The sequence below is a fragment of the Eubalaena glacialis genome, chromosome 9 (genome assembly GCF_028564815.1).
Source record: "Eubalaena glacialis isolate mEubGla1 chromosome 9, mEubGla1.1.hap2.+ XY, whole genome shotgun sequence".
NCBI classification, from domain to species: domain Eukaryota; kingdom Metazoa; phylum Chordata; class Mammalia; order Artiodactyla; family Balaenidae; genus Eubalaena; species Eubalaena glacialis.
Window position 1 is genome coordinate 5,895,469 of NC_083724.1, and position 12,307 is coordinate 5,907,775.

Sequence of the window (12,307 nt, forward strand, 5' to 3'; positions counted from 1 at the left end):
GATTACCCAGACACGAATCAGACGCACGAGCCAGAAAACAAGGAATACTATCTTCACAGTACTAAAAGAAAGTAACTGCCAACCTCGAGTTCTATACCCAGCTACACTATCATTCAAGAGAAAGAGTGACATCAAGACTTTCTCAGGCGAAGACTATCTACTGCCAAAACAACTTTCCTGAAGACCTGGAGAGAATGTACTTCATGAAGAAATAAATGGAACCCAGATGGAGGGATAAGCAGCAAAGAAACTAGTAAACATACAAGCAAATCTGAACAAGAACAGGTCGAATAAAACAACAAATAATAGCTGATTTGGTGGGCACAAAACAAGGTGGAACTAAAATTCCAGGCAAAAATAACAAGACTGATGAGGAGGCAGTTAGAGCTCAGGTTCAGGGTAAAGATACTGAATAGCCTTTGCGAAGTCAAGGGTGCATGTTAGAATTTAATGTAACCATTCACACAGTAGAAATAGAATGTAGAAGGAAAACAAACAAAAAGAATAGGAAAACTTGCCACCAGAAAAAGAAGAAAGAAAAAGAAAAGCATAGAAAAGAGGGATAAAGAGAAAGCATAAAATAGGAGAGCAGGAAATCTGAATACAATAATCCCAATAAATCCAAAGGGAACAACTTCGGCAACTGAAGTCACAGAGCTTCAAAGTGGGTAAAACCATACACATCTTACACGTACAAAGATATTCTCCTCCAAAAAGGGCTCAGAGAGGCCTGATGGTAAGAAGTTGGGGGAAAAAGATACCACATAAACACTAATCAAAAGAAAACTGGAATAAAATGATTACCAGGTAAAGTAGACATTAAAGGTAGAAAGCACAACTAATGATAACAAAGGTGCTATAAGAAGACAAAAGGAACAAGATGAAGTACGGCTTCCAGACAGATAAAGCAAAAACTGACAGGTTTACAAGATTTGACAAAATCCACATCATGGTGGGAAATGTTCACACACCTCTTAGTAACTGATCAAGGGGATAAAACATTGTGATGATACAGATATTTGTACAGCACAATTAGCAAGCACGATGTAATGGACCACGTCCAATTGCAGAATACATTCTTCTCAAGCCCTTGAGTGAAATTCGACCTGCCACTTCTTTTAAAAATAAAGTTCTACTGGAAAGCAACCACACCCATTCACTCACTATTGTCTACAGCTGCTTTTGCTCTACAACAGCAAAACTAAGTAGCAGTTCAAAGCCTAAAATATTTATTATCTGGTATTAATAGAAAAAGTTTGTGACCGCTGGTCTATATCATACAGACCATGTTATCTGACCACGAGGCAGCCACATTAGAAATTAACACCATAAAGATGGTATTAAAACTTTACATTTGGAAATTTTACAACATACCATAAAAAATCACTCAAAAAGGATAAAATCAGACTAACATTTAGAACTGTACAATAATAAAAATGTATCTTAAAACTCATAGAGGTTCATAGCTCAGGTGAGACTTAAATACATGAGAAAAGTCAAACTAATGAGCTCATCAACATAACCAGTTAGAAAAAGAACAAAATACTTTCAATGGAAATAATGAGGGGGACAAAAAAGCAGAAGTTAATGAAATAAAAACCAAATAAAATACAGGAATTAAGAAATCCAAAAGACGCTTTTAAAAAATAGCTTTAGGGCTTCCCTGGTGGCGCAGTGGTTGAGAATCTGCCTGCCGGTGCGGGGACACGGGTTCGAGCCCTGGTCTGGGAGGATCCCACATGCTGCGGAGCGGCTGGGCCCGTGAGCCACAACTGCTGAGCCTGCGCGTCTGGAGCCTGTGCTCCGCAACAAGAGAGGCCGCGATGGTGAGAGGCCCGCGCACCGCGATGAAGAGTGGCCCCCACTTGCCACAACTAGAGAAAGCCCTCGCACAGAAACGAAGACCCAACACAGCCAAAAATTAAAAAAATAAATAAATTTATAAAAAAAAAAAAAAAAAAAAATAGCTTTAAAGGGACTTCCCTGGTGGCGCAGAGGTTAAGACTCCACACTCCCAATGCAGGGGACCTGGGTTCGATCCCTGGTCAGGGAACTAGATCCCACACGCATGCCGCAGCTAAGAGTCTGCATGCCACAACTAAGGAGCCCGCATGCTGCAACTAAGACCTGGTGCAACCAAAAGATAAAAATTAAAAAATGAAAAATAAATTCAGTTTATTAAAAAAAAAACAGCATTAAAAAGATGGCATTAGGACTTCCCTGGTGGCGCAGTGGTTTTAAGAATCCACCTGCCAATTCAGGGGACACGGGTTCGAGCCCTGGTCCAGGAAGATCCCACATGCCACGGAGCAACTAAGCCTGTGCGCCACAACTAGTGAGCCCACACGCCACAACTACTGAAGCCCGTGCGCCACAACTACTGAGCCTGCGCTCTAGAGCCCGCAAACCACAACTACTTGAAGCCTGCGCGCCTAGAGCCCGCAACAAGAGAAGCCACCGCAGTGAGAAGCCTGCACATCACAACAAAGAGTACCCCTGCTCGCCGCCAACTAGAGAAACCCTGCACGCAGCAACGAAGACACAATGCAGCCAAAAATAAATACATAAATTTATTTAAAAAAAAAAAAAAAGGCATTAGACAAACCTTGGGAAAGACTAATCAAGGAAAAAAAGAGAGAGAAAACACAAAGAACATTAAAGAATGGAAAGACGGACAAAACAACATAGCAGAGAGATAAAAATTAATTAAAGCAATTTACAATGCATAATCTTAAAGTCTCTTCCTGACAATTCTTTGTGCGAGGTACTATCATACCCTCATTTTAGGAAGCAAAACTCAGACTGGATATGTGACCTGCAAAGAGGTCAGACTGGAATCCAGGTGGGTCTGTCTACCCCCCAAGGCAATACCCTTAAACACCACACTGTCCTGAGCTCCACAGGGATGGCCCACCGGACCACAGTGCTTACCTGAGGGATGTAGGGCTGAGGGATAGAAATCCACTGGGGTCCGAGTGGGTGGGATTCGTGGGTCCATGTAGGAAGGCATCATCATCCACCTGGGGTCGAAGCCCAGCATCTGAGGATGGTGCGGGTAGAAGGTGCGCTGCGGGTGGGACGGCGGTGGGTACACCGGCTGCCAGTGCTGCATCTTGTACAGCTGCTCCTGACCAGGCGAGAGAGACCCGGTTGGACAGGCGCTGCGGGGCAGAGAGGCTGTGCGTGCGCGCACACACACACTCTTCCAGCTTTCCATCAGGTGGCAGAGACAACCCACCCAGAACAGAAGACCACAGAGGGGAGGCTGAAGTCTCCCAGGACTGACGGACAGTCATGCCATCATCACAACTGGGACCTGAGGCTCCTCTGCAGACTGGGCTTTCATTTAGAGCAAACACTCTCCTGGAGCTGACACGTGACCAGCACAGCTCCCAGGGCATATCTCCCTGTCCGCAACCACCATCAGACGACACTCCTCCTCCTCCCCTCCTCTGTCCCTTCAACCCACCCTCCTCACTCCGACGCCCTGACCACGTCAGGAGCCTTCAAGGGTCCTCCACAGCTCTGCCTCTAACAGCCCGAGTCCGACAGGGCTGCACACGACCTACAGGGCCCCGCGGGTGCTGCCCCATCCGCCTCTCCAGCATCACCTCCCACGACTGCCCCGGCCCTCCACTCCACACGCCTGCCCGCCCGCCCGCTTCCAGCCTTGGAAACACACTGGGCCCTCTGTTCCCTCCAGCCCCAAACCCGCTCACCCCTACCCATCCTTCAGGTTTTGGCTTACAGAGCACTGCGCCTCTGCGAACCCGCCACAGTTCCTGAGGCAAGATCAGGTCCCCTGTCCTCGGCTCCCACAGCACTGCTGCTTCTCCTGTGTAACTCTGTTGTTGGTTGTTTCCCTCCCTAAACCAAGAGACTACATGCCAAGTTCACTGCAGTATCCTCACCTCTACCACCAGACTTGGTAGGAAGAAAATTCACTGCACAAAAGGACACGCGTAAAGCATCAATAGAGCATTAAAAATCAAGAACCTAGACCCAGTAAGGATTCATTTCAGACACTGCTCCACGGCACCAGTGACCTCCAGGGCTGCCCTCACAACTGCATCCCGAACCAGCATTCTGGCAGGATGCAGGTGCAGAGTCAGACAAGGAGGACACACCCTTTCCTGCCAGCCGGCTGGCACAATCCCAGCCTGGGCTGGATTCCCTGGAAGGCTCGCCAGGGCTCAGGGCAACGCTTAGGAGCACGCAGAACTCAGTAAGCGGAACTCCCCTGGTCTCTGCCCACAGCTCCTCCTCCCGTCTAGACCCCAGATCCCCAGGGCAGCTGACCAGACAGTCTGTTTGCCAGACTCCTTCAGGCTGCTCTGACACGTCAGACTTCTTTCTAATCTTAAGGACGGATTTACCTGTCACTGCCCCCCAGAAGAGTTACCCAGAGCCAACTGTTACTACTGTGTCTGGCTCGAGTTACTCCAGAGATCTCTCCAGTCAGCAGTAATTCTTCACCAAGCCCGGGAGTAACTGCACAGTGCCTGCTCACAGCACAACGCTACAAAAGCGCAATGAATGTAACTTACTGTTTAGAGCACAGGACGTGGGGAGCTTCTGGAATGCTTCCTAGGAGCCCAAGGAAAGTAGGGTCTGGGGTGAACGTTTTAAAGGCAACTAAAAGAGACTCTGGGGAAAGGCGGAGACTTTGACCTGTGTCTCCAGGGTACCCACGTTCTGAAACTTTTTTGATTATTAACAATAATTTACTGCACACCTAGCTGCTGAACTAAGTAACATCCACGCATGATCTCAGTTTCCCACCAAAATGCATTTTCATCAGTAGTAAGCTTCACTGATTACGCCTGTAAGACAAACAACTGCCAATGAGTGGTTCCAGCTCAGCAAGATCACCAGGCCTGTAAGAGACTGCTGGGATTACGACCATTACCCATATGATCTTCCTCAGAGCAAAGAGTAGGTCCTTTTTAAGATTTACGGAGCGCCGTTAAAGACGATATTGATCACACCGATAAACCAGTTTACAGGCATCACAGAACCCTCACCGCCATGCCGAGAGGCAGGGACTCATTCCTTCCGCTTTACACTGACCTGCCCAAGGCCACACGCAGCTGAATAAGCTGCACCAGTAGCGCCAGAACCCAAAGCTGTCTGATTCAAAACCCACAAACCTACGCTCTTAACTGAACGCTAACACGCCTCTCTCGGAAACACGCCTCTCTCGGAAGCTCTCCAAGCAGCTCCCAGGCCTTCCTTACTCCTTCGGAGGCTCCCAGGGTGGGGCCGCTGTCAGTGTAGGGAGTGGCCACGGTGTGCAACTCTGGATGAAAAACCACTCAGACACCACTAACCAGTCCTTACCGGCATTAGACAACAGGGTCCATAAACTGCCAACAAGGGTTTTCATCCACAGGGTAAACTACCTGGAGGAACTGAAGGCAGGGCTGACGTCCCAAGGCCCTCACTCCCGGCATCCCTGCTGGTGACTGACTGGCATACACGAGGGTGGGTTTCTACTGTTTGTTTTACTGGAAGGGGGCGTGGGGAAAAGGAGAGGGGACAGCCACTCCATGGGCAGGTCTGTTACAACACCTGCTAAGCGACCCGTTTACCTGCTGCTGCTGGCGCTGGAACCTGGGCGGAAGCGACTTCTGGTACTTGCTGAACTCCTGCGCAGGGGACCCAGGCTCCCTGGCCCCCTCCTCACTGCCGCCGCTCTGAGCCACAGCTGCAGGGGCTGTAGGGGCTTCCTCCGAAAACGTGTTGGGGGCTTCCTGGGCAGAGAACTCAGGGGAGCCTACGGAACAAATAAGCAGAGAAGTGGCCAGGTGAGCTCACAAAAGCTCAGCCGAGCGGTGTCTAGGGCAGATGCTTTTTCTCGTTGGCAGTCCTCAAACCCTGGCACTGTGCTAAATGCTCCCCACACACAAGCTCATGGACTCCCCCACACCGTCATCGCTCCAGAGGGGAGAAAACTAAGGGTCGAGAGATCAGAGGAACCGCCTGAGGTCACACAGTCAGCAGGAGAGCCGGGATGTGGTCCCGGGTGGGAGGGGCTCTGTTAAAACAGACACCAGTAAATCAGAGCGGCCGGGGCTCAACGAAAGCCCCACATCCACCCTCCACCCAAGGTTGTGTGAGCCGGCCGGCCAGGCAGCCCCGCTGGCCCGTGTCCTCAGCTGTTCAATGAGGACGACAACTGCACCTACCCCACCGGGCCTCTGGAGAATTAATTCGCTGAGACGATCCACGTGATGCACTTAAAATAGCGCCTGACAAGAAGTAAATGCTCACCACAGTCTCCCATATCACTATTCTCCCTGAAATTCCCTTCTTTCTTGCCCCATCCCAGCTTTGCATTCTTTTTTTTGCCCAGCTTTATTGAGATATAATTGACATTTGTGCTCTTAAATCTACTGCAGGAGGCAAACAAACGCCAATGCAAAGCCTTGGGGACCCAGCGTCCCAGAGGAATACTGACAGGCAGCGCAGGTGCAGAGGGGCTCAGGGCACACCCCACACCCAGGCCCAAGCTCGCTCCCCGCCATCTACTTCCTGGACTCTCCACTGCCCCCCGCTCAGTGAGTCCCTGACACTGGGCCCAGGCTTCGCTCAGACTTCAGTGACAGGACATTGATTTACAGGAGGACAAGGGTCGATTTCTCTGAGTTCCTCGGCCAGAAGGGCACTGATGACCATCATACCACCAATAAGACCTCCATCTGAGAAGCTCTCAGCGACTGAAACTAACATCAGGCCCTTCTCTACTTGAGAGTTAGTTTTAGTTGATTCAAGAAAGTCACAAAGAACACAGCTGATCACATTCTTTAAAACTGCAGCAAGAGACACCCTCCACCTAACGCTGTTCAGCGTCTCTTGCGCAGCCGCGTGATCCACTCCTCTTAGAATAACTGTCAGGGAAAAGGTATGCTAGCAAGCAGGCGGGCTTCCTTCAACGTCCCGAGAGAGATCCCGGGCTCCTACTGAAGTCCTCCAGCACCTGCGTCTTCAGCCGAGCGGGGCGGTGACACCGGCAATGACAAAACCGGCGGCGTTGCCGTGAGTACGCGAGTGCTTTCTGCATCTAGAAATCGCTAAGTGCCTCGTGCATATGCTCCCCCGTGGCCCCTCAGCACGCGGGGAGGTACAGGCTCCCATCAACCCACTTCACAGACTCGGGCCTGCGCGCCACAGAGGTGAGGCGCCTGGACGGCTGGTTTAAGCGGCAGAAACGGGATGTGAACCCAGGCACCTGGCCCAGGCCAAGACTCTTAACGACCGGGACTCCCACACATCAGCTGTGAGCCACGGTGGTGCTAAGAAGCCAGGGAGACGCAGACAACCAACCAGCGACACAGCGCAGGGTTTCCAGGTCATGGGACGGGGCCCTACAGCTCACCTCTGCGGACCGCTGGGCCATTCTCCTGTGGGGCGCCTGGAGAGCGGGGCGCCTCCTTCCCCGCCGGCTCCTGGGCCCCGCCCGCCTTCTGAGCCCGCCTGCACTTCTGGTCCAGCTGCTTGAGTTTGGCGGCACAGGCGGCCAACCTCTCCTCCCGGGCCCGGCGCTCCTCCTCTTCCCGGCGCTTTCGGGCTCGCTCCACGGCCTCGGACATCTCCGACTGGACGAACTTCTGCCTCGGGGGTGGCTTGTCCTCTTTGTCCTCGACAGACTGCTGCCGGAACACACTGCCCATGGAGGACTTCTGCCGGGAGAAGACGGTCTCAGATGAAACGCACATCACAACCCGGGCACAGGCGCCCCCAGGATGGGATGGGCTCTCCTTCCCAGGACCCTCAACGCACCTTAGAGAGGCAGCGCGGCCCCGCGGCAGGCGGACCTGGGTTTCGATCCTGCTCTGCCCTTTACTATATTTGGAATGAGGCTTGGGTGAGCGCCAACGTTCTATACCTTAGTTTCTTGTTTTGAACGATAATAAAGGAAGCCCTCGGGATTGTGAAGGTACATTGAATCGTTTGCAAAGCACTCAGCGCCGTGACTGACACGTGGGAAACACTGAGAAAACGGGACGCTCTCACCACGACTACTGAGCACACAAGATTAGGGCCTCCACAGCTACATACCAAGAGCAGGAGAGCACACACTCACCATTTCTTAGCCACAGAACTGCTCTACTGCTTCTCCCACGACAATATATATAAACCTCTGGATATGAAGGGCCGCGAGAAATTGAAATTCACACTCAGACATAAGGTTTCAAAGTGATTCTTTATATATAAAAATAAATAAGCATCTCTAAAAACATCTCTTTTGGATATTTCATCCACTTTTGAATCTCTCGTTGGTTGTCAGTTACTGGACAAACAACCAGGGTGCCACCAATGCAGCGTGAAAAACTATCAACACTGGGAAGATTTCTCACTGATTGGCGGGAAGTGAAGCTGCAGGCAGAATACGCAATGATAGACGATGGGCATGTTTAAGTGGCCCGCAGCCACTGGAATTCCAATGAGGTATGACTAGCAAAAAAAATATACAACGTCCTGTTTTGAGTGGTAGTTTACACAGATGCATATAATTGTCAAAAAGTCATCAAACATAAAGAAACAAGATCTATGTCTTTTTGTGTATGTTAATTATACCTCCATAAAAGCAATATGTCACACAGTGACTGTAGCCAAGGAGTTTTCTCCTAAAAACTAACTTCTCATAATCCAGAGACAATTGCTACAATCACAAGATTATAAACTTTTAATTTAGAAGCGCAAAGGTACTTTTTACCAAAGTGTGCACTCTTCTCCTTTGCCCTTGACCGCTGCCATCTGTCCATGCTCCATAATGGCTGTGCCCTGTCTCACCCCACGGCTTATCTATCCCATGACCTACCTTATCCCCTGGTGTTCAATACATCCTTGCAGTTGATCCTTAAGGCATATCCCTGACTATTATTCCCTTCAGAATTTCCCAGAAGTGAAATAGCAGAATCAAAGGGTATAGTCTTGAGGCACATCATCAAGACTACAGATGTGCCTTTCAAAGCTGCCCAAAGATGAGCTATCATTTTATAAACTAAATGTTCTGCAAAATATTTAAACTGTGACAATCTTTTCAGAAATTTGGATCCATAAAAGTTATAGAGATTTTATCTTTGTTGACTCTATTCAGATAATTCAGTGTTGCTATGAGCAGATGAAAGTGAAACCTTCTTTTGAATACTGAGCAACCCCAATATATGAATGAAATTTGGATTAACTGCAAGGTAATTTACAAGAGTCGTGTTGTGTCTATTTTCACTTGTGTCCCCTGTACCGAGCACAGTGCCTAGCATGATACGTACTCAATAAAAAAGACTGAAGACTGTTACTTTATACCGAGATGTGGAACAGGAGCCCTTTAAATAGCAAAGTGCACTGAAAATGGCAATTTTGCCAAGTGCATTTAAATTAACGCCTTCCCATCCCCAGCTCTGCCCCTCCTGCTCAATTTAGTCCGAAAGTCACGCGAGGCGGCAGAACAAGGCAGGCACCTGGTGCCCGGGAGTCAGAGAGCTCAGGGCAGGTGGTCAGAGCCCAGGGCAGGTGACGAGAGTGTGCACGTGGAGGCGTGGCTGGTGTGGGAGCTGGGGCCCAACCAGGCAGGGTGAGGAAGAAACCCCTAGAAGAGATGGCCCAGCAGGGAAATTCAGGGCCGCGTGGAGGTGGGGTGCCCTGACATCTGAGTGGCTCAGGAGGGCACCTGCGCAAGGGAGAGAGGGTGGGGGCAGAAGCAGGGAGCCTGACCGAACAGGTACAAAAATACCAGGGACAATGGCAAACCGCTAGAATGACCTCTGTGGAACTAGAGATATCCTTGTGATTCATGCGTGTGTATCACGTACCTACGCTTCCTGACTGTCCCCAGAGAAGGGCCAGGAGCAGTGGCGCTCTAACAGCAGTGAGTACTCCTGGTGCCCACATATCAGTTCCTAAATATCACTGAAGGCTGACTCCAGGGCCAAGGTAGGATAAGGACAAAAGGAGCTTAAAAAAAGCTTGTTCTATCAGAAAGCAAGGAATTCCTCAAAAAAGAATGGAGACGTAAAAAGCACACGGCTGCCAGCTTGAAGAAGCTCCCAAATCAAAGACAATCGGAACATCAAAAGAAACAATGAGAGCAACAGACTATAACCCACTGATATTAATTAATTAAAAATTTGACGAGAAACAGGCTATTCGTAGTCTCAGAGTAATTCCCCACGAAATTGCTATCCATTACAAATCGGGAACAGTGTGTGAAAGTTCCACGGTGTGAAACTTGGTAGCCATCACCTTAATCAAGAGACCCAAGCGAAGGCTGTCAGAGTGGGCAAAGTGGAATCACGGTCACCCAGCAGGATGCAACGAGAAGTCAGTGACAGTTCTGAGAGATTGTAGCCAAAAAAACGGAAACCTTGAACCCAATCATGAGGAAGCACCAGACGAACCCGATTTGAAGTGCATTCCACAAAATAGCTGGCTTGTCATCGTCCCAGGTATCAATGTCATGAAGGTTTAGCAAAGGCTGACAAGCTGCTTCAGACTGAAGCGAACTCAGGAGCAGGACACCTGAGGCAGCGTGTGACTCTGAACTGGATCCTTCTGTATGAAGAACATGAATGGGACAGTGGGTGAAAGTGGGATGGAGTCTAAGGATTAGACGGCAGTGATGTATCGATGCTAATTTCCTGGATTTGACTGTGGTTACCTAGAGCGAATGTCATGTTTTTGGTAGGAAACAGATACCAAAGTGTTCTGTGGTGACAGGGGCTGATCAGGCTGGCGACTTACTCTTCAAATGGTTCAGAAAAAATATTCTTTGTATTACACCAACTTTTCTGTAAGTTTGTGACTGTTTTCAAAATTTTAAAAGAAAATTTTTAAATTAAAAAAAAAAAAAAAAAAAAAGAATGTCCACCTAGGCTTTTTCAGAAGCCCAACCACTGAACTCAGTGAGACATAAACACACAGGACAGCCAACTAGATGACCTGCTGGAGTCTTTGCCTTGGATCTCCGGTCAGATGAACTTGAAAGGGCTCGTGTGTGTGTGTGTGTGTGTGTGTGTGTGTGTGTGTGTGTGTGTGTGTCCCAGCTAATCACAGGCACAGAACCCCTGCAGTGCCCACGGTACCTGGTAGTCAGGGCCTGACACCCAGCTGTGAAGCTTCCTAGAAGGCGGCTGAGGTTCTGGCACCTTCCGGACGACACGGGTCCTGCCTCCTGTTTCGCCCCAGTCCTTTCCTTCCTCTTGGGTGCGCTTGGCGTCAGCACTGTCTGCAGAGCTCACTGACAACTGCCGCTGCCTCCTGGGGTCCCAACTGTTCCTGCGACAAACCGCACAGAGTGTTAGTTCTCCCAGGCGGCCCAAGCATGGTCTGGCCTCACTGGCCAGGCCCTCAGGAATTCCAGGTTGGCTGTCTACATACCAATTTCCTTCATGAGAACAGACCTACCCCGCACCCCCTCTACAGGTGAGAGGATATGCCCAGAGCACCAAAATCAGCACCAATGTTTACCAAGTCAGCCTTACACACACGGCTCCTGGCAGGATGCCTCACACCCATTACTTCACTTACTGCAAAAAAAAAAAAAAGTCTCTACTTCCCCCATGTTAAAGAGTTGGTAATTGAGTCTCCGACAGGTTGGGGAGCTGTTTTCACAAGGAAGAGCTAACAGATTTGAACCTAGGACTCCCACTGAAGGCCCTTCTCTTCACGCCACAGCTCCCGCCCTGTGCTCTGCATAAAGGAGTTGCTTAATAAATGCTCCTCACAACAGCAAAAGAGGGCTCACTGGATGATTCATTATAAAGAGCAGGAGGAACAAAGCAAAGCGCACACAGCATGGAAAAGGAGGAGAGATGCCCAACGGAGGCGATGGGAAGGCTCGAAGCGAAGGGAGACCTGTGCAGTGCTCACCTTTACATGCGCCAGTGTAACCAAAGGCACTGGGGCAAAACACACATGTGCATCTACTCAGCACCTCTTCTTTAGTGGTGCCCACTAAACCCAGCAGGAGTGCAGAGAAAGGCAGGGAGTCAGACCTGGCTAACATACGTGTCTGCGCAGGTGCGCACGCATGCACGCACGCACGCACAAGCACGCACGCACGGGAGGTGGAAGGGAGACGAGGCGGGTGAGGATCAGGAGACCACAGGCGGGGCAACAACTGCTAGCGACTCCTGACTGCAGTCAGAGGCGGGGCGCCCACACGAAGCCTCCTGACCCACCAGGAGAGATCAAGTCTGTAGAAGACAACTAAGGGACAGTGTGAGGGTGAGATGGAAGGAAGGACATGAGCTGGCCAGCCTCTCGATGGTGCAGCAAAGAAAGGATGTGGGTCCCACTGGCCCCC

At 49.9% G+C, this 12,307-nt stretch overlaps 1 protein-coding gene across 17 annotated transcripts in view; it reads right to left on the reverse strand.

The window, feature by feature from the left end:
• The window catches only part of PRRC2B (proline rich coiled-coil 2B), an 85,972-nt gene that overhangs the window by 25,257 nt on the left and 48,408 nt on the right, over window positions 1–12,307 (reverse strand). For all 17 annotated transcript variants that reach the window (XM_061199729.1, XM_061199737.1, XM_061199736.1 and 14 more), the window contains exons 11-14: window positions 11,085–11,277; window positions 7,379–7,682; window positions 5,592–5,776; window positions 2,932–3,127 (exon numbers count right to left, since the gene is read on the reverse strand). In XM_061199729.1, the coding sequence (XP_061055712.1) occupies window positions 2,932–3,127; window positions 5,592–5,776; window positions 7,379–7,682; window positions 11,085–11,277 (878 nt within the window). The remainder of the gene's footprint in view (window positions 1–2,931; window positions 3,128–5,591; window positions 5,777–7,378; window positions 7,683–11,084; window positions 11,278–12,307) is intronic.